This window comes from Arachis duranensis, chromosome 7 (assembly GCF_000817695.3).
Source record: "Arachis duranensis cultivar V14167 chromosome 7, aradu.V14167.gnm2.J7QH, whole genome shotgun sequence".
NCBI lineage: Eukaryota > Viridiplantae > Streptophyta > Magnoliopsida > Fabales > Fabaceae > Arachis > Arachis duranensis.
In genome coordinates, this window is record NC_029778.3 from 7410056 (window position 1) to 7431487 (window position 21432).

At 34.5% G+C, this 21432-nt stretch overlaps 4 protein-coding genes across 5 annotated transcripts; 3 read left to right on the forward strand and 1 right to left on the reverse strand.

The window, feature by feature from the left end:
- Window positions 1-490: 490 nt before the first annotated feature.
- On the forward strand, window positions 491-6241 carry LOC107496892 (triacylglycerol lipase 2). Of its 2 annotated transcripts, XM_021127315.2 has the most exons (13): window positions 491-660; window positions 748-820; window positions 916-980; window positions 1072-1181; window positions 1979-2088; window positions 3740-3852; window positions 4378-4518; window positions 4683-4793; window positions 4884-5027; window positions 5126-5166; window positions 5382-5461; window positions 5547-5642; window positions 5796-6241. In XM_021127315.2, exons 1-13 carry the CDS (start codon window positions 547-549, stop codon window positions 6113-6115), a joined length of 1518 nt encoding a protein of 505 aa, XP_020982974.1. In that variant the 5' UTR covers window positions 491-546; the 3' UTR covers window positions 6116-6241. The 2 variants fall into 2 exon arrangements, with proteins under 2 accessions (XP_020982974.1, XP_015973702.1); XM_016118216.3 differs by lacking the exons at window positions 491-660; window positions 748-820; window positions 916-980; window positions 1072-1181; window positions 1979-2088 and adding an exon at window positions 3346-3629 and having other exon boundaries at window positions 3742-3852.
- Window positions 6242-9127: 2886 nt separating this feature from the next.
- Window positions 9128-13132, forward strand: LOC107496876 (protein disulfide isomerase-like 2-3). Its single transcript, XM_016118199.3, has 9 exons — window positions 9128-9326; window positions 9755-9913; window positions 10516-10629; window positions 10912-11072; window positions 11203-11302; window positions 11549-11725; window positions 11814-11959; window positions 12455-12601; window positions 12704-13132. Exons 1-9 carry the CDS (start codon window positions 9189-9191, stop codon window positions 12876-12878), a joined length of 1317 nt encoding a protein of 438 aa, XP_015973685.1. The 5' UTR covers window positions 9128-9188; the 3' UTR covers window positions 12879-13132.
- Window positions 13133-13484: 352 nt separating this feature from the next.
- Window positions 13485-18988, reverse strand: LOC107496877 (centromere/kinetochore protein zw10 homolog). Its single transcript, XM_016118200.3, has 14 exons — window positions 18255-18988; window positions 17774-17911; window positions 17459-17617; window positions 17083-17244; window positions 16524-16757; window positions 16299-16448; window positions 15822-15914; window positions 15589-15684; window positions 15175-15303; window positions 14995-15072; window positions 14680-14838; window positions 14434-14578; window positions 14246-14328; window positions 13485-13832 (listed from the first exon to the last, which is right to left on the reverse strand). Exons 1-14 carry the CDS (start codon window positions 18825-18827, stop codon window positions 13749-13751), a joined length of 2283 nt encoding a protein of 760 aa, XP_015973686.1. The 5' UTR covers window positions 18828-18988; the 3' UTR covers window positions 13485-13748.
- A 609-nt stretch (window positions 18989-19597) lies between these two features.
- LOC107496843 (transcription termination factor MTEF18, mitochondrial-like) lies at window positions 19598-20987 on the forward strand. Its single transcript, XM_021127317.2, has one exon. The coding sequence runs from the start codon at window positions 19695-19697 to the stop codon at window positions 20985-20987; it is 1293 nt and encodes a 430-aa protein (XP_020982976.1). The 5' UTR covers window positions 19598-19694.
- Window positions 20988-21432: the final 445 nt, after the last annotated feature.

The window sequence follows — 21432 nt, forward strand, 5'->3', positions numbered from 1 at the left end:
ACTGACTCAATGCTAAAAAGGGTCTAAAGACAATATGATGTCTAAAACTAAATTAAAAAAACTGTAAATTTTGAATTTAAGAAACTAAAATATTAAAAATTGTGAATCTAATGAGAATTTAGTTAACACCACCCTTGTATATTTTGGCGATTCACTCATTGTGCTTCATTCTGGACTTGGTGTCCTAGCATTTATTGTCATGTAAAAATTTCTTACAACTATTCTACCAAGTACCAACGCAATAGCAAATTCGACACGTTATTTTTTTTTTTTGTGATAGCAGATCTGGTATGTTACCAGAAAATGGTGCACTTTGATGTTTTACGAGCGTGTGATGAACATGTGTAATGCAAAAATTTCACTTAGCGATTTTTAATTTATTTATTTTTTTAAAAAAAATAGAAATCTCATCCCGGCTTAAATTAATCGAGTAATTAAAAAAATAGTTCACTTGCCATTTCAAAGAAGTGTCGGAGATTCCATTCCATTTCAATTTTGAAAACGCAATTTCTGGTTTTTGCAGAGTGTGGAGCAGTGTGCCGCATTATGCAGCGGCTGAGACAGAGAGGTTCTCGCATGGCTTCACTTTCCGCTGCCAACCTCAAACGCAAAGCCCTTAATTCCTGGGCCGCCGTTAACGACACCTTCTTCCTCACCAAGGTCAATTTTTCACTTTCTCTCTCTATATTCATTTTGATTGTCGTTTTTGCTTCTTCAATGTCGTTTTGTGTTTCTTGTTTCTTTCAGGATGCGTTCGAGAGGCACCGCGTGGTCTTCACTGTTGGGACTTCCATTGCCTCCGTTGCCACTGCTTGGATCGGTCTCTTCATTTCTCAGTGCTTTCCATTCATATCATCTGATTTGAATATTTGATTGGATTCATTGATTGTAAGATTGGTTGATTTCTTGTTCCAGGGTATTCATTGCGCCATTTCCATGATGAAAAGGTTGAACAAAGGCTTGAATCAATTGAAAAAGCTGTGAGTCTTTCTGTATCTCGTTTTTTTTTTCTTCTTAATTCTAATTCTAATTCTAATGGATATGTCTGTTTCATATGTTTCTGTGTGGCAGATGAAAAATAAGCATAATCTGGAACATTCTGAAATCAAAGACATTGTTGGTCCTGGAGGTCTCAGTGTTCCTACTTGTGCCGCCACTGCCGCAACCACCTTGATCATTGGGTTTGTTCCTTCTTTCTAGTACTTAATACCTGTGATCATGCTTTCTGTGGTGATTCTCCGATGTAGCTATTTAAGTCTTGTCAATTTGAATTCACAATAGTCCTTTTTGGTTTTTAATGATATGGTTATTCATTGAAGAACAAATGCACAATGGTGCTGTAGGGTATTGTAAGGTTAATTTGTAAGCTGAACTATCATTGCTGTTAAGATTTCGAATGTATTGAAATTTTAAAGGATTTGTAGTTTACAAACTTCCTATTTGAATTGCTATTGCTATTGCTTAGTCAAAACTGTGCTTGATATTGAAGATGCTACAGCTAGGACTATTGCTTTGATGTGTTGATATTTCATAAATCATGCATGCAAACTGCATCAACCAGTAAAAGGAAATATATCCTAGTTATATGTCATCTGTTTTAACATGTAGAGAAGATATTCCAGTTAAGTGGTAGTAGGATTGCATTGACATGATGACTTATGGAGTTTCGGTGTACAAGTTTGATATGAACAATGCTTTTCAGTTGATGTGTTGATACTTAGTTCTTCATAAATTTGAGATCATTCCATCACACACATGCAATTTAAGTGTATTAGAGCTTCATCCAAAAGAAAATTTCGATACTAAATTTAGTCACTTCTCTGTACTCTATGCACAGTTTATGATAGGTTGATAGTCCTTGATGACATCTTTTGATCCACATAGTTGGAAAAGACTTGATCGTTGTTATTCTATTTTATAGTCTAGTGGTTCAAATGTATAATTCATTTTTTTGAGTCAACACTCTGCTGATATACAGGTATGGCTTGGGATGGCGAGGTGGGAGCTGGTATGCGACAAAGAAGTTCAGAAAAGAGCAGATGAAACTGCTAGGACAGATTAAACCTAGAAGATGGGAATTGCTTGGGAAGATAAAACCAAGAGGATTGAAATTTCAGTTCCTCAAAAGGCCCCTAATAAGATCAAAAGTGCCAGATACTTCAGCTAATACATCTGAAACAATTGTAAAGAATGCATCCTCCAAATTGCCGGATGCTGCTGCGAAAACATCTGAAACAACTGTAAAGAATGCATCCAGTACTCATACAACTGGGACTGCCCATTAGTATCTGTAGCCTTGATAAAATTGTTCTTTCAAGCTTCAGTGCTTATAGTGATGGCTGTAGATGCTGAATAAGCCAGCCTTTCAGAAAAAAACAGAATAGCAATACAGATATGACAAACCACAGTCGAAATTTTGTACCATTATTTAATATTTATTCATATTCCTCATCCTTCATGAGATAGTTGCTTAAGATACTTATTTTGTTGTTTTCATTATTACATTTATAATGCATTCTTTTTTCCTATGTTGAGCAATGCTGCAAATTAAAGAAAAAGGTTTGTTTCGTCAAATTTTATGTTATGGACAACACGAATAATTTCTTCTTGGTTCAAATTTATAATGGAAGAAATACACATACTCCTTATGATATAGGTATTTGGCAAGTGCGTCTCAATTTTCCCTTCAGGATAATTAACATTCATGGTTCCAAAACACTTTAAAAACTATTTAGTGGTTATGCCAAATGATCAAAATCTAAAAAGTTTCAGTACAAATTTCTCTATCAGGCTAAGAAATCAAAGTACCCATTAGATGTGGGAAAGTTAGAGGCTATCAATTGCATAGCACTATGTTCATTTTTTGATAGATACTTTTACGAAGACATTTTCACATGAAGTCATTGCGAATTGTTAGATGATTTGATATGTTTGATAGAATTATTTAATGGTTTGCAATACCATCTTCATGTGAAGATGTTTTCATGGAAGTATTCACCCTTTTTTTTTTAACTTTCTTGTTTAATTTAGTCAAAATGTGAAAGAAGAAAGTATCCTTGCCTTGCTTTGGAAGCATGGATTAGTATCCTCTTTAGTGGGACAAAAAAGCAGCTATTGCAAAAATGGTTTAATCAAGGCACATGTTTTGGCTTTTTATATGTGCCACAATGTTAGGTCCATAACATCCACGCGTTTATTATTAAGGAATCATAGCAATACATATAATTTTATGGTAGGTCCATTTAGTAGACCCCACATATACTTAGTTTTAACCACTAGTGCAATCTCTTGACAAAAATGGTGGTTTAAAAGCCATCATGTGAATACATTTTTTCTTAAAACAATTTCCTTTGTTCTGTTTATATTCCTTCTGTTTAATGCGTGCATAAGTTAATGTCTGTATTTGGAAGATTAATGTACTAGAAAACAGCATGGCCAACAAGATTTCATTCCCAATAGTAATAATAATCCTTGTGATTCTCTTTTGGGGTTCAGCAATTGCAGGTGGAAGAAGATTGTATCCACTCAGAACTCAAAGTAGTGATATTACTGCATTGCCATCATTCTCCACTGAAGGTATTTGCTCATCACTGGTGAAGACTCAAGGATATGCTTGTGAAGAACACTTGGTACTTTTCTTGAATCTGTTGCTATTTTGATCACTAAACAGCAGTAAGATTCTGAGCAGCTAGTTAGTAAGTTATATGTTTGTGTGTGTGTGAACTGTGAAATGGATTTTAGGTGACAACTGTGGATGGTTATGTTCTCAGTGTGCCGAGAATTCCGGTGGGGCGGTCACGGGGCCCACGGGGCAATAGGCCACCGGTTCTGCTACAGCATGGTTTATTCATGGTAAGTATTTGTTTTGAAAGCAACTATATTGGCTCAAAGCTGTGTTTGATAGGTATTTCAGGACGAAACTACAAAGACAATGAGACAGACAAGACTACAAAGTTGTCGAGTTAAGCTCCAAATTGGTTCCTGAGATTCGTCATGTGCACTAAAATAGTCTCCAATATTCCAATTGCATCAATTACGTTCATGAGATTAGCAAAAGTATGTCATGCTAGTCCCTCAACCCCTTTTTCATCAAGTGACTTATCATGCCTTAGGAACTAACACGGTGCACTTTTTGCAATTGAGATCTCGCAGACTATTTTAGTGTACGTCGCCAATCTTAGGGACCACTTTGGAGTGTCCTTGTAGCCATTGTCCTCAATTTTTTAGTATACAAAGAATTGGATAATTTTTTGCTTATTTCTGAATAGTTCTTATTTTCTATATAGGTTTGTGTTTTCTGATGCCTCTGTTTTCTTGCTAAGAGAATTACCAAAAAGGGATGCTTTGGAAAATAATGTAATGCTGTTGTGGATGCAGGATGGCATAACGTGGTTATTGCTACCTCCAAGCCAATCTCTGGCATTCCTTTTGGCAGATAATGGTTTCGATGTTTGGATTGCTAACACGCGTGGCACGAAGTATAGCCGGCAACATATATCGTTACCTACTAACAGCTCAGTCAGTATTGTAGTGTAAATTTGCTGCACTTCTATGGTTTTGTTATTTGATTATTGCTTACATTAGTTGTTGAGACGTTATGGTTATCATGGAATAAAAAGAGTTAACACTTTAACTAGCTAAGTAACACTAGCTATGTCTCTAATATTAGTTTCAATGTTTAGGATTATTGGAATTGGTCATGGGATGAATTAGTTGCATATGATCTTCCAGCAACATTCCAGTATGTGCATGATCAAACTGGACAGAAGCTGCACTATATCGGTCACTCGCAGGTGAATTTCGCAATCTACACTTATCCATGTTGTTTGGACTCTCCTCACAACACAATTTGATGATGCAGAGTGTTGGATTCTTTTAAATAGGGAACTTTGATTGCACTGGCTGCTTTATCCAAAGATCAGTTGCTGAATATGCTAAGATCAGCCGCCTTACTTAGTCCAATCGCATACGTTAGCCAGATGACCTCGCCACTTGCTAAAAATGCAGCTGACAACTTCTTTGCTGAGGTAGGTGCTAGTAAATAGATTGAAAAAGGAAAGAAATCTTTAGCTTTAAACTCCAAAGTTTGATTATGAAAATCTGTGTTGCTTTTTTCACCAAACAGTACTTGTACAAACTTGGGATCTTTGAATTCAGCCTGAGAGGGTAAGTTCCTCCTATTATCTCTTTTTTCTTATTGTTCTTGCTTTATCTTAGTTGTTGGATTTAGATCAGAATCACCCAAACTGATGCAAATACTTGCCATTAATTCTAGTACTTTTTTGCTTCAGTTTTCTCAGAATAATAGAGCATATGAATCAGCTGTGATGGCAATGAGAACATGATTGGTTCCACTTCATAATTTTTCATGTTTGAAACAGGGATGCTGTAATACAGTTTCTTAAGGACATGTGCAAAAAACCAGGCATTGATTGCACTAACTTGTTGACCACTTTCACAGGTTCCCTTTTCCCTCTTTTTCCCCTCAAATCTCTATATTTGACAGTTCTCAAATCCAAAATATTTTGACCTTGAAATGTTTTTAGGCCCTAACTGCTGCCTAAGCCCATCAATTGTCAATATATTTTTGGATCATGAGCCTCAGTCAACAGCAACAAAGAACATGATTCATCTATCTCAGAGTAAGTAGTCCTGTTTATAACAATATTTTAGTAGTTGTTGAATCATGATAAAGGGACTTTTAGATTCTGAAAATTCAACTAGAAAGAGCTGTTTATAACTAAAGTTTGTTTCATATGAATTGAAACTGAGTTTTAATCTTGTTGATATCACAGTGATCAGACAAGGAACAATAGCAATGTTTGATTACATGAACATAGATGAGAATACAAGACATTATGGACGGCCGACTCCTCCGGTGTATGACATGACCAGAATTCCAAACAGCCTTCCTCTCTACCTGAGTTACGGCGGCGCTGACGCTCTTTCTGACGTCAAAGACGTGCAACGGCTATTAGAAACTCTTGATGATCATGATGGAGATAAGCTTGTAGTACAATATAGAAATGATTATGCACATGCAGATTATGTTATGGGAGAAAATGCTAAACGAGATATATATGAACCTCTCATATCTTTCTTTAAGCTTCAATGATATCTAAAGAATAACATTCATCACTATAGAAATTTTTATATTCTTGGTTAGAGTTGAATAGCATACAAATATCAATGTGTAATTTTACAGAAAAGTAATATTATCAAAGAAAGTTAATATATATATTTTCTGTATTTACCACCCAAATTGCATGTGAATTACCAGTATCCTTTCCATTAGATCTTAAATTTGTAACTTCTCATGGCTTTATGTGTGAATGATGGAAATAACATATGAAATAATTGACCACCTACCTAGCCAAAAATGCAGAAAGATGAGGAGTAAAAGGGTGAATATTCATCTCGGCCTCTGATAATTTTTTCAAGGACTTCGAGGCCCTGATAAAAAAAATACCTTTTTTGGTTTTTGATATTTAACTTCATGAAATTGATTAGCTCATTTATCAATGATCTCTCTTCCGAATATATTTATGTGACATATTAATCACTAATATATCTTTCATTTAATTTTTATAAATAAAAACAATTTAAAATCTACTAATATTTCATAGTTTTAAACAGTAAATTTAGCTAATATATTTGAAAAAAAATAACAAAAAATATTTAAAAAAACTAAACAGATTTGATAATTATCCTTAAAAGATAACGAGATTTCTAACAAAAAAAATTGTCAATCTTAATTGGCTCTTAATGGATAATTTAACAGTTTAACATGTCATGACTTATACTGTTAATACAGAGAAAAAATATTGATATAAAAACTAATCAATCTCAATCTCATAAAAATAAAGATTAGGATTAGGGGCAAAAAATGTATTTTTTTTTGTTTAGAGCCTGAACCTTATTATTTTTCGAGATAATTGTCATTAGTCATTTAGAATTTTTTTTTAGATTAAAACTATAAGAAACAAGACTCAAATTAAAATAAGTATTAGTGACAATTAGAGTTGTAGTGAACGAGAAATTCAGCAGCTAACATGTCATGCCAAGTAAATTAAGGATGTGGTTCAACTTTTAACTTTCGACTTCATAAATTTATTGAGTTCACTTTGTGCAGTGAGTACTCCAAGAGTGTGTTGGATGAGTAACTAAAAGAGAAAAAGTAATTTTCATATTGATATTTTTTAGAATTTAATTGGCAAAAATTATAAAAAAATTTTAGAAAATTATTTATCTATAAATACTAAAACTTTTATTAAAAATTACAAAAAAAATCAATATAAAAAATAAAATACTAATTATATATATAATTATATAGATAAAAGTAGATATAAGACGATAAGACGATTTTTTCGATTCCTTTTTGTATCTAAAGGATATATAATTGAATTAGTATCAAGACCTCAGAATACAGTTAACACAATGCGCTCCAGGTGGCGAAGAGCCGACATCGAGGTGCCAAACCTTCCCGTCGATGTGAGCTCTTGGGGAAGATCAGCCTGTTATTGTTTAGAGAAAATGCCATTTCCCTCCCCTGAGAAATGTTAAAATGACACTCCCCTCTCCTCTATTTATAAAATATACATTCCCCTACCCTATAACCTTTAAAAAAACCCCTCTTTAATCCATTTTAAATTTTGTGTTAACTAATGTTAACTTTATTCATTTTTTTTATTAAAGTTACTAGAAATAAAGCCACAGTCACTCTTGCTTTCTCATTTTTCACTCTTATTATATCAAAATTCTCTTGAATTATGTAATCTCTCAATACACTCCTAAACTCATATACGTCAACAAATATCATAAACTTTTCTAAACTAATTTTTTCATTATCTTCAACATCAAATCTTTTCATTATCTCACCTTCATTCTCTATGTTAATTTCTACTTCACTTTCTTCCTCTGAAGTGTAGTCATCCTCATTCCACTCCTCATCATCCAAATAACTCTCTACGCATTGATCCTTATTAACATCATATTCTTCATCACTATCGGTAAATAATTGTTCAATAGGGGGTTCAGTTTCATCGTACTCATTAACACTGGATATAGCTTCAATATTGGTAGACATTTTCCTAATATGAAAAAAAAAATTGGCGTAATTAATAATGAATAACTATAACAGAAACGACGAAGAAAAGGATTTAGGGATAGCAAAAATGAAGGGTTTAGGGATATATCCAGAATTGCCAATGATATGAATTTTTTTTGTAAATTAATTGAGTTTGAGAAAAGGATGTCAAACCTTATTACTTGAATTGATAATAACGGCGATGATTACACAAAGCTATGCAGCAATGGCAGCACCTAGGTAGCGATGGCAGAGACAACCAAAGGAAATTGAAGAGATTGAAAGAGAAATAGCGCTGGAACGCGACTGTGAGGGAATTGGAATCCTAGCTCAGAAATTGAGTTTAGTTAGTAAATAAATATAAAGGGATAGTATGGTAAATTAGAATATTAATTTTATTGAATAAAATATTTAATTTTTTTAAATGAAATATTCTGTTAACATTTTTAACTAAATGGATTAAACTATATATGTTAATATTTTTAACTAAATGGATTAAACTGTACATTTTACAAATAAAGAGGAGGGGACTGTCATTTTAGTATCTCTCAGGGGAGGAGAGTGTCATTTTCCCTATTGTTTAACATAAGTAATTATCAGGACTTTAAAATAATAAAAATTAATTGAAGACAAAAATATTCTATCTGAAATTAATTAAGACCAATTTGAGTGTTTAATATTCATATAGCTTATGAGAGATGCTGAATAATTGAATTAAATTCTTAAAACTAATGTTAATAACTTTTCATAATTTATATATATTTTGTAATGTTGATAGAATATGCAAATTAAAATTTTCTTATGTGATGTTAGTAAATATAAGTACTTATTTTTAAAATAATTTAACCAAGCATCATAAACAATAATTATTTAGCAATTTTTGATAAAACTTTCTTTTAATACTATATGCCAATCAAACTCTATATCCTAATCAAAATTACTCATTGACATGAGATGATGACGTGGCAATTTACGATTGGACGAGACACGTTGGCACACGCAGAGTCCCTCAGGGACGAAGGCGTTTTATTACTGTCGTTGGTTTTCTTCTTCGCTGCGCTGATTCAGTTCCGAAGAGAGTGATCGAAAACATAAACAGAGAATGACAAAGTTTCAATCTTTCGTATTTGTTGTTGTTTCTGCGCTGATTTTAATCTTCCAATCATGCCCTTTTGCTGATGCACTCTATGGGCCATCATCACCTGTGGTTCAGCTCAATCCATCAAACTTCAAGTCCAAGGTGAATTCAAAATTCTTCCAAAGTTCAATATTTGAACCCTTTAAGCCCTTGATCCCACTGTGTTTCCAAATGGGTATTGCTTTGAAACTTCAAATTTTGCATCTTTTTTAGTTGAAAATCATCTGGGCTTTATGTAGTAAAATGAATTTAATTTTGGCATACAAAATCTTTATAATGTTAGTTGGATTGATGATTTTTTCTTGCAAGCAAATGTTGTTGGGATTTCAATTTGGTAGCTGAAAACTCATTGGGAGTTGTTTCGTTGTTGTATCACAATGTTGTTAAGTTTCTTCATCAGAATGTATGTCAGTTTCGCCTTAGGTGGATGAAATATTGTGTTTTTAATATTTCATTGACATTGTTATGAGTTACCTTTTATTTATCCAGTTAATCATTAGAATTTATGGTTACTATTTGAATATTTGCAGGTTCTTAATTCAAATGGAGTTGTCCTAGTTGAATTCTTTGCTCCTTGGTGTGGCCATTGTCAAGCTCTAACTCCTACATGGGAGAAGGCAGCTAATGTGTTAAAGGGTGTAGCTACTGTGGCAGCACTTGATGCTGATGCTCACCAATCTCTCGCTCAGGTTACTCATTGTTCATTTCTCCATAACTTCCATTTTAGGTTTGATGAAATGATGACATCTTTTTAATAAATAAGATATGACTCCTTTGTTGTTCATTTCTTGCAGTAAGTCTTTTTCTGGCATATGAACTTGCTATAATGCATATTTTACAATTCCTACACTATGTATGTTAATGAGTGCCTTTTATACATCATCAATGTCTTTGTACTTTTTAAATGTGATTAACTACACCTCTCAGCACTTGCCATTTTGCATATTTGATCGAAGAACCTAGTGCACAAGAATTAAAATGTTTTAAATTTTAAAGTTTTACTTCCTATGGTTTAACACTACTCTTTGTATGTAAAGTTTTTTTTTAAAAAAAATATCTTTGTTGCATTGTTCTTTTGTGAATTTTCTTGATGAAATAAGTGAGTATGCCCTTGGAGATTCTTTATTATCCTCTTCCTTTCTTTTGCATAACATCTGATTGTTCGCAATTGGAAATCTTTAGCGGTTAGGATGTCATTTTTTGGATATTTTCTTCATTTCTAATGATAAGTTTATGTTGACAGTTCAAAGAAATTAAATTTGTGTCTTGTGCTATTTCAAATCACTTTTAGGAATATGGGATTAAAGGATTTCCAACCATAAAGGTGTTTGCACCTGGAAAGCCTCCAGTCGATTACCAAGGAGCAAGAGATGTCAAACCAATCGCAGAGTTTGCCCTTAAACAGGTTTGTTGGAATCTCTTGGTTGTTCTCGTATTTTTGGCAGAAGAAAAAAATTACCATTTATGTCATATTGGACTTTGGGCAGACTAGATAGATAGCTTGTGTGTTTGATAAACCCTATTTCTATGGAATATATCTAACAATATCTCATTATAGGAACAGGTTGAGACAAACTTTAAGCAGACTAAGAGACTATTTAAACTAGTTTTCCTTAAACACGTTCAAAATTCAAACTAGTTCTCAGAGTTGCCAAACTGCCCCTATAAATAATTTCTTTATGTTCAGGTAAAGCAACTTTTGAAAGATCGGTTGGATGGAAAGTCAACAGGAGGATCAAGTGAAAAGAAAGAAGAAACCAACGCTTCAGTAGAATTGAACTCCCGCAACTTTGACGAATTGGTTATCAAAAGTAAAGAACTTTGGATTGTGGAGTTTTTTGCACCTTGGTAAGTGTTGCCTATGCTTTAAAAATATTCCATAGATAGATATCATTATATATAACCTCGCCGAACCTGAGGTATTTATACCTTTTTATCCGTAGTTCTCATAAAATCTATTGTCATTTCTCTCTTAAAGGTGTGGCCACTGCAAAAGATTGGCTCCTGAGTGGAAGAAGGCGGCCAATAACCTCAAGGGGAAGGTTAACTTGGGTCATGTTGACTGTGATGCCGAGAAGGTAAGAATACAAAATACGTAACTAATACTATAATACGCCCTGCATTCCATAATATCTTTCAATATGGAAATTCAGTACATTCATAACTCAATGTATAAATTATGAAGACACCAAATTACAATTGATATATGTTATGGAACGGACGGGAGTAAGAACTAGTGACTCTTAAATTCATCATTGATCAGAGGAAAAGATTTGTATTTTCCTCTTAAATTTCTATTGTTCTGATGGGGTGGTTGTTCTCAGTCCCTAATGAGCAGGTTCAAAGTTCAAGGGTTCCCAACTATCTTGGTATTTGGTGCTGATAAAGATAGTCCAGCCCCTTATGAGGGTGCAAGAACTGCTGCAGCCATCGAATCGTTTGCACTAGAGCAGCTAGAAACAAATGTTGCTCCCCCGGAAGTGACGGAGCTACATGGTCCAGTAAGTGGTTTCCTTTCCATCTTTACTTGATTTTGGGATTTTTAGTTTGAATGAGATCAATGATGTACCATATGCCTTGTTTATATAGGATGTTATGGAAGAGAAATGTGGTTCTGCCGCAATCTGTTTTGTCGCCTTCCTTCCTGACATCTTGGATTCCAAGGCAGAGGGAAGAAACAGATACATTCAACAGCTATTATCAGTTGCGGAAAAATTCAAAAGGAGCCCCTACAGGTAAGTAAAGAAGGGTTGGCTTTTGCTTTTCATCCATCCGTTAATTGCACCTTGTGAGAAATCTTTTCATGTCAAAATTGTTTGTTAATTCCATCCATGTTTAAAAGCTATAATATGGATTTAATTTTTGGTGGCTACTCATGTGAAGATGTCTTCATGTAAAGATGATAACTAAAATATAGACATATTATGTTAAACAGTTTAATCAAACATGTCAAATCATCTAACAGTTCTCATTTATCACTTCACGGATATCTTCATGTCAGATGTCATTTTAAATTTTTATGTATTGGCAGTGTAATTTTACATACTTTCAGTCATGTAGTGTCACATCAATGGAAGTGTTTGACTTAACTAACCACCAACTTTAAATTCTTACAAATGCAAACATCTGAATAACAACCAAGTCTGGTATGAATCAGACAATGTCATAGTATTATATTATAGTTAATATTTATTGAATTTTTTTCCTCTTTGAATTTGTGTTTTCAACAGCTATGTGTGGGCAGCTGCTGGTAAGCAGCCGGATCTTGAGAAGCATGTCGGCGTTGGCGGCTATGGTTATCCAGCCTTGGTGGCCCTCAACCTCAAGAAAGCTGTATATGCTCCTCTCAAGAGTGCTTATGAGCATGAGCACATTGTGTAAGTTTCTTCTAATTTTAGCCTAAAATAACAAACACTAAGAACTCCTTCTAATGAAATGAAAAAGTATTTAAATATTCGTGGGTTTCTTTTTGTCTCCAGTGAATTCGTGAAAGAAGCCGGCCGAGGCGGCAAAGGCAATTTGCCACTCGGAGGCACCCCAACCATTGTAAAAACAGAACCATGGGATGGGAAAGATGGAGAGATAATGGAGGAGGATGAATTTTCACTTGAAGAGCTCATGGGGGAAGATTCCTCAAACAAGGATGAACTGTGATGAAATCATGAAGGGAATTGATACAGAATTTGAGGTTCCAAGTCAACCGATTTTGAAGTTAGAGCCTTGGAGGCAATGTTAGTGTACCAGGGTCATTGTTTCCATGATGATTAGAGAGGAGACTACCTTGAAGGAATATAGATTGTTGTCATGATGTTGTGCTGACTGTTCTTTTTCATGTTCCAATCCAAAGACCAATTGGTGATCTTTTGAGGAGCATAAAATCTGATATTCAATGGAACATATTGAGAAAATCTTGTGTTTTGGTAATATAAACAGTGCCAAGGTTAACCTCTGTTATTTTTAGATAAAATTATACTCTGATTTTAGTAAAAATTAGTCATATCAAACACACATATCTTGCTTTGTCATATCATTCATATTAAGAGGAAAGAATTAGTATAATATTCTATAGAATATAAGAATAAGAATAATAAATATGTTGCATAACTTAAATTACTACATATTATTAAAGGGTGGTATAATTTACTTATATTTTATTACCTTATGTAAAAGATAAATAAGCTAAGTCAGTTAACTGTTATCAAGCCATCTGCATTGATTTAATAAAATAAAGTAATTGCAACATAAAATAAAACCAAACGCTAATGCCAAACCCTTTGATATAGATATTGAAACTGGTTACACTAGAATTCGCTATCTCCAAAATTTCAACCATGAAAGTTTATGTACCTACATCTATAAACATTACATGCAAAAACCTACACAACCAAGTACCTTGTGCTTCCTAATTCTAATGCACTCTCCAGTCTTGAAATTTGGAGGGAGCATCTCTGGAATTCTAATCTTTTAATCCTGTCTATTATTGTTTCTATTTGGTTCTGAATTTTGTGGGAATCAGGATGAATTCTAAAAGTTAGCATTGTGTATCTTCCATAAACAATCTCTTCTTAAAGGTGAGTCTGTAAATATGGCTTTGATGAAATCTTCCACCTACAAAGAGATTACCAACAAAAATGTAAGAAACATAAGTTGCGACAACAAATTAAGAAGCTTATATCAAACATGGTTCCAATATTTTTAGTTCTATAACAATGACTAAGACTGTAAAAGAAACGACAATAGTTATTTCCCTTCTTTTCTTTTTCTTTTTCTTTCTATTTTTATGGTGAAGCACTGGATAAAAGAAATAGTTGTTTGAGAATTTTATTTTAAGATTGAAAACTTCATCCAGTCTATATTTAGAAATTTCAAAAGTTATATTTAGTTATAAAATTACAAAAAACTCACATGATTAACTGTTGGAAGGTTCTGTATCAAATTATGATCATGGCAAAAGTTTCAAAGCATCTAAGAAAGGGAATGAAATTTATAGTCGCAAGTGATGAAGTCATTGATCATTATACCTCAGTTATTGTAAAGCCACAAGAGATCAGTTCTTTATTCTCCCAAGATGCTGTAATGGATTTTAAAGGCATATCTAACAATTCTGAGGCACATGAAAGATGAAGAAATTAGTTTTGAAGAGATGAGCTAGTGATAGATAATCAGACATAACTTCTAATCAAATAATTACATATATGACGGAACATGCCTGATAGTTTGCGGATTTTACTTAAAGATGGTATAAGGTTATCAAGAGATTCTCCAGAGAACTCGTGCGATTTCTGATCCATGGTGGCCAGGGAGTTGAATAAAGGTGATAGGCTTTCCAGCATTAACTGGATTAGTCTTTGTAGCTGGAAATGTGAGTGGAAGTTATTAGACCAACTTCCGAAACATCAATGGCACAATTACAAGCATTACTTCATAAATTCAAGGAATAGAGTATAGACTCTACCTGTAAAGTCTCATCTGCTGCCATGTCATCTAAGAGGAGTATATCTCTTGCAATTCTTGAGAAAACCGACTCTATGACTGTACTCATGCTTTTCCGGTAAGTTGAAGGAAGCAAGAGTGGCTCCCATATGATACGCACTTTCTCCAGGATGAACACAACCTAAACAAGACACCCAGCTTCATGTCATTTATGAAAATTAGAGGAAATCAGCTTGTAGCTTGCAAGAATAAGGAATGGAAGAAAAGCAGGAAAAATGAAAAACCTATAGGTTAATAAATGATATCATCCACACATTATACTGGCAAGAAAATTTACCTGCTCTATGCTGAATTTAGCTGACTCAAATTCTTTCATCTGATGGGTATTTTGAAATCCATCAGCACCATCTATGGCCTATAAAACAATGTGTAAAAGGCTTAAGGCTGTGAGTAAAACATAACTTCATGGATATGAGATATCCCTACAGATGAACAGGGATTGTAACAGAGCCAGTACCTCCTTCAAGTTGTAAATAACACGATGAACTTGTCTCTGCAGTATTCCTTCTGCCAAAAGCTGAAACCTTGGAGCCAAATCAACAAAGACAGCATGCTCTTTCAAGGAGCTTGGAAAGTCTGTTCGATACTGAGACAACAGCATCCAAATGAATGAGCCATGGAAAAACAACCAACCAATATATAAAATACACAAGGTATACATTGCATATCCATATCAATTATTTCATGTGATTTACAAAACAGAGCCAGTAATGTAAGCAAATGCTACAATCTACTATCAAAATAATCCATGTGAAGACGAAATCAGGAGGAACAAAAAAAGATCCTTTTTGATTAAAAATGTTATGAATTTACTTCATCTTTAGTTAATGTTATGAATTCACTTCATCTTTAGTTATTGAAGTATGTTTACCTCAAATGCAAGACCAAGTATCTCTTGTGAAAGATAAAGACAGTCATTATGCATCAGAACAGCTACTTGATTGATGCCATCTAGCTGCCTCTCTAGCTTCACAAGTCAAAATAGAACTTATTACTGTGAGGCCAAAGCATACAAAGATGAAATTGAACAGTCAAATACAGTGACGACTGAGAACTCCGAAGTGACACTAACGTCATAACCACAATAAGCATACATGGACTGACCTTGACAGGGACAACAACCTCATAGAGGAGTATAGCATCTCTAGCTGCACGATAAAATTCCAATGCAACTCTTGTAGATGACAGACAAACATCCTGAAAATTAATAATTCATTTATTAATGTGAAACTAATTGTAGGTCAACTAACTGAAAATATTTATATGAATGCAATTTAAGTAACCTTACACTAAAAGTATGATCATACTAATAATTGCATGAAAGATGAATATATTAACAAATCATGCACTTCACCATCTCCTGGTATGTTATCAAATCAAATCATTCAAAGTCTTCACAATCTAAGTTCAGTACTACAAAATTACTTATTTAAATCTTCCAACATCATGGATTCCACCAGGGAAAAATTGGTTATTGGAATTTAGTTTCCTTTCTCCATCATGTCACACAATGTACTTCCAGCAATATTCTTTTTGGAAAAAAAAGAGAAAAAAAGAAAATACAATTCTTTTTTAGAATACCTGCAGAGTCTGATGAACTAGCTCCATCAATTGTTTGGCTGCTTTGGATACTAAACACCTTTCTGACAAGAAAAGCAAATCAACCACATGGCTGGATGATTGCATAGAAGCTCCATCATTCTTCCCAATAGAACCCTTCCTTGTATACTCCTGTAGCAATACTCTCCATCAATAACTAGAAGATTGAAATAGCAACAGAACAATTCGCCCAGGCTGGAAACTCACTTGAGGTATGGAAAAGTCACACTCTAGGAGCAGATTTCTAGCCTTTGACATGATCTCGGTCTTTTTCTTGTGTGCAAAGTGAACCTCAACATCATCAGCAAACTTGCTCAGTCTGCTATCATTGTCATCTGATGCGGAGATGAACTTAAGGTCTTTTAAAGCAGATTCAAATTCAATTGTACATTTGACGATTTTCTGAAAGTCGGGAAGTTTTGATGCATCTGTTGGTACAACCTGAAACCAGACACCTAGAGTGACTATCTGCAAGTGTTAAATACTCACTTACACCATGGTTCTTAGAAACTGAAAGTGAAACTATCAATGAAATAATTGCCCTAGTTCATAATACAGCCCAAGGATATGATCAATTCATCAAGTATATTTCATTGATTGGGATTAGTTACTTCTGAGCTTGCATATCATGAAGTAATAACTAGGTTCAATCCAATTGTCAACTGAAAACAATTAGTATACAACTCTTAGAATAGTTTCAACTTTCAATGCATGGATACAGTCTCGGTTCAATCAGGATTCATATAAATAGAGCTTACAGGCTAACCTTTGAAAGAAAGCTGGATATTATCAGCTCTGCTATCCTTGGCCATGTTGACCTTCCAAAACACCGGATCCAAGAATCATTCTGGAAGCAAATGCTCCTGTAAATGAATTTGATAAACAGCAAAATCCCTGAATAAAGCAACTCCCCAGCAACATCTTCATGCTGAAAATGGAAATCATATATTTAGAAACAAACTAGCAGTGTAATTTACAATTCTTCAATTGAGTCTAGAATAAAACCAAAGCACACCTCCGCAAAGAAACAAAGTAAAAAACACAAACACACACACAGGTGCACATGCGCACAAAAAGACAATAATCATGAAATGGGTAAATCATCAAGTTGATACCAATACTGTGCAGAACATTACATTCACCTTATTATCTGGAGATGGAACTAGCTTCAGTACAGCTGATTCAGGATTCAGTTCCTCTATAAATGAAAGAGGTTGCCCATGTTTTACAAATGGATTCATAACATGCTTGATCATCAAATCAGCAACTTTAGCAAGCCCATACTCTAGAATACCAACTGCCTACAAATTGCTTTAAGTGAGAGGAAGCAATAGCACAAATAGATAAACCTGAGCTTATCAAATTTAAATAGATAAACCTGAGCTTTTCAAATTTAAAATTTACATCACCGCAGTAATGAAATTTACACAAAAATAAAAGGAGATAAATTAACTTACATCCATTGCCTCCAGAACTGTTTGTAGCTGAACCCCAGTCAGATTCTCAACTTGTAAGTGATATCTAACTTCAACTTGATTCAAGTCCCCATCAAATCGCACAGACTTTTCCATTAACTTCAAAAGGACCTCTTGAATCTACAAACCCAAACCGAATTCCTCTAAAACAATCACAAACTAAATAAAAATCACAAATTATCCAAACGTCATTACTATCACAGAAATAATAGGAACTGATTATATGAGTAAACCAAATTACACCTGTACTTAGTCTCTGCTCGGGGCAAAGACATAATGATGAAACAATGCAACACATAACATCCATGAATATTTGTCTCTGTTCATTTTAACATTTTCATGCACCAACACTGATCCATTCACTTCACTCTATCTTCATATGAATTAAAAGATTCTCAGCATCTCTAACCAGTCAAAATAAACATTCAACATGAACGAATCATTAAAGGTAATTCTTTTATACCTCATCAAAGCACTGAAACCATTCCTTCCGCAAAAATCCATACACCAATGGCTCTCCATCCTCAACACCACCATTACCATTACCAACATTTCCACTAACCCTAAGTGCCACCTTCAGCTCCTTCAACCCTTCAGCAGCGAAGCCAAACCGTCCATTCCTTAACGCTTCCCTAACACTCTCCAACATCTCATTCGTCGCAAGAATCGTCCTCACCAACCCTAACAGCTCCCTCTTCACCCTCAGCTCCTCCCTCTTCTCCCTAATCTCCGCCACAACCTCGCGCACCTCGGCATCGATCATCTGGTCGGAGATGAGCTTGAGGACTCCGGCGATGTCGTCGGAGAGAAGCTGGGACTGGGAAACGGCGTCATTGGCGAGAGAAAAGAGTGACTCGAAGTTGTCGCGGTGGGAGAGGATGTAGGATTGGACCTTGGATCGGATCTGAAGGGAATGCGATTCTAGTCGCTGGATGAGGAGGCGGAGATCCGGTGCGGAGAGCGGCGTTGTTGGATCGGAGAGGTCGTGCGCCGAGAGGAGATCTCGGACGTTGATCGCGTCGAAGATCGAGTCCATCGGACGGTTGAGAGAGAGGGAGAGGTAGATTGAGGGTGCAGGTAGCTGCAGTTGGATAAAATGGAGGCGTACGGTGGTGATAGTTAACGTGCGCCTTCGTTTGGGGATGTTTTGGGTGAGAGCTAACGTGCGCTCCGCGAGTGATGAGTGATGGTTGAGAGTTGAGACTGGTAAACTGAGTTTGGACTTCATGGACTGGAACGTGCGTCGTTGTTCGTGTGTGTCCGACCCGGTTCACAAATGGATCCAGATCTTCAATTGTGATTTTTATTTAATTAAATTCTTTTGTTAATCTTTATAATTTTTTAAATTTATAATTAAATTTTTATATTTTAAAAGATTTTAATTAAATTTTTATACTAATTTTAAATTTATAATTAAATATTTTTAATATTAAATGTTATATAAAAATTTTATCCACCTTACAATACTAACGAATATATCTTAAATCTTTGACATATTTTATTATGTTAAAATATTTTTTAAAATATTAAACACATAATTATAAATTTAAAATTGGTATAAAAATTTTAATTAAAATCTTTTAAAATATAAAAATTTAATTATAAATTTAATAAAATTATAAAAATTAATAAAGTAATTTAATTTTTTTTTATTAAACAAACACTTAAACCGGTTGTTTGGATCGGATCCTATGATCTGAAATATGGATCCAATCCTTGGATGTTAAATTACAGTTACACCCTCCCTCCAAAATTTAAATTACAGTTACAACCTCACTCCCCTCTCCCGATACTCTATAGGCCACTTCAGCTTTCAAGTTTCAACGGCAAAATTCAATCTTCTTCAGCTAAATCCGTTTCCAATGCTTCAAATAAATTTTGGGCATTCCTCACATTCACCGAAATGATTCTTCACCTCAGTCAAAATCGCTCCTTTCTCTTCGTAAACCCTAAGCTACCACCACCACCATTTCAACCACAAACCCGGTTACGTTTTTCCTTCAAAGCTCGAACCTTTCGAGTTTTTAACTCCACCCATATCGCTACTTTGAATAACTTCTCTCCTGTTGAGTCTAAACGCGTGCCTCGTCATGTGAAAATTGAAGCTCAGCGTGTTCTTATGGATTACTTGCATTCAACACGTGGCTACAGCTTCTTGGATGCTGAGTATATCAGTAAGAATTGCCCCAACTTTGTTAAATCTTTGATTGCAAATATTTTTGTTGGTGGAAATGATGTTGATGTTGATGTTGATGGTGTTGCTCATTCATTGAGGAAGTTTCTAAGGTACAATCCCATTAACGAGTTTGAACCATTCTTTGAGAGCATAGGGATTAGCCCCTCTGAGTTGCAAGATTTTCTACCTAGTGGCATGTTTTTCTTAGCTGATAATTCTGCTTTGGTTGATAATTTCCATGTTCTGTGTAACTATGGTGTACCTAGGAACAGGATTGGAGAGATTTATAAGGAAGCAAAAGAGGTATTTGGGTACCCTAAGGGGTTCTTGTTGGAAAAATTTAGAGAGTATGAAGAATTAGGGCTAAGTAAATCATTTATCATCAAGCTTGGTGTTTGTTGCCCTTCAATTTTGGTTGGTGATCATCATGGTGAATTTGTGGTGGTTCTTGATTGGTTAAAGAGAATTGGGATTGAAGATGATTGGATTGTGAGTTACATGTCTTGTTCAAGGACATATAGTTGGAAGAAAATGCTTGATGCTATTCAACTTCTTGATGAAGTTGGTTATTCTGAGGAACAAATGCACAATTTGTTCAAGGCAAATCCTAAATTGTTATTGGAAGGTTTTGGGAAGAAGCTACGCATGTTTTTGGTTAGATCACATAAGTTAGGTGTTAAGGTGAATGTTATGTATTCCTATTTTATGGAGTATCCTCATATACTATTAAACAAGTGTGCAAAAAATTTGTTGAGAGTGATTGATATTTTGTGTGCTATTGGAATGGAAACAGATGAAATTGCACAAATTTTGTCTAATTACATGCATCTATTCAGCACACATTCCTTCAAAGGTCCGAGAACTGTTATCTCGGAGTTGAAAGTTGAGAAAGCCGAATTACTCCAAGTCATAAAGGACGATCCACTGAAACTTATAAGTATGGCTTCAAGTTCGAAAAAGAAGAGCCCCAAACAGATATCAGTTTATGGATTGTTTGGTAGAAGCAGGTTTGGACTATAACAGTGTGATTGGAATGATAAAAAGAGCTCCTACGATTCTGAACCAAAAGAAAGATGTAATTAAAGAGAAGATTCATTTTGCCACAAACATCTTAGGCTATCCCTTAGAAAGCATTGTGGCATTCCCAACATACTTTTGCTATGATTTGGAGAAGATTGCTCAGAGGTTTTCAATGTATGCATGGTTGAAGGAGAGGAAGGTAGTGAATCCTTCCTTAACCTTGAGTACCATAGTTTCATCCAATGATAAACGGTTTGAAAAATATTTTGTAAATGTGCATCCTCAAGGTCCAACCATTTGGAAAAATATAAAGAGGTTATCAAAGAAAAACAAGAACAAGTAGTAACAGCTCCTTATTTTGTATTATTTTCCTTAACATGTTAATTTTTACTAATATATACAAGTCTTACTAACTCCTTTTACCTAAAGGGAAGCCGGGTGCACA

What these genes read in the sequence shown, in the direction of transcription:
- LOC107496876 (XM_016118199.3), top strand. Translation starts at nt 9,189, where the DNA reads ATGACAAAGTTTCAATCTTTCGTATTTGTTGTTGTTTCTGCGCTGATT. An exon ending in TTCAAAAGGAGCCCCTACAG is followed by an intron (nt 11,960 to 12,454) that starts GTAAGTAAAGAA and finishes TGTTTTCAACAG; the next exon opens with CTATGTGTGGGCAGCTGCTG. An exon ending in TATGAGCATGAGCACATTGT is followed by an intron (nt 12,602 to 12,703) that starts GTAAGTTTCTTC and finishes TTTTGTCTCCAG; the next exon opens with TGAATTCGTGAAAGAAGCCG.
- LOC107496843 (XM_021127317.2), top strand. Translation starts at nt 19,695, where the DNA reads ATGATTCTTCACCTCAGTCAAAATCGCTCCTTTCTCTTCGTAAACCCT.
- LOC107496892 (XM_021127315.2), top strand. Translation starts at nt 547, where the DNA reads ATGCAGCGGCTGAGACAGAGAGGTTCTCGCATGGCTTCACTTTCCGCT. An exon ending in TACAGCATGGTTTATTCATG is followed by an intron (nt 3,853 to 4,377) that starts GTAAGTATTTGT and finishes TTGTGGATGCAG; the next exon opens with GATGGCATAACGTGGTTATT. An exon ending in CTGACAACTTCTTTGCTGAG is followed by an intron (nt 5,028 to 5,125) that starts GTAGGTGCTAGT and finishes TTCACCAAACAG; the next exon opens with TACTTGTACAAACTTGGGAT.
- LOC107496877 (XM_016118200.3), bottom strand. Translation starts at nt 18,827, where the DNA reads ATGGACTCGATCTTCGACGCGATCAACGTCCGAGATCTCCTCTCGGCG. An exon ending in GGTTTCAGTGCTTTGATGAG is followed by an intron (nt 17,912 to 18,254) that starts GTATAAAAGAAT and finishes TTGGGTTTGTAG; the next exon opens with ATTCAAGAGGTCCTTTTGAA. An exon ending in AGGTTGTTGTCCCTGTCAAG is followed by an intron (nt 15,685 to 15,821) that starts GTCAGTCCATGT and finishes TGACTTGTGAAG; the next exon opens with CTAGAGAGGCAGCTAGATGG.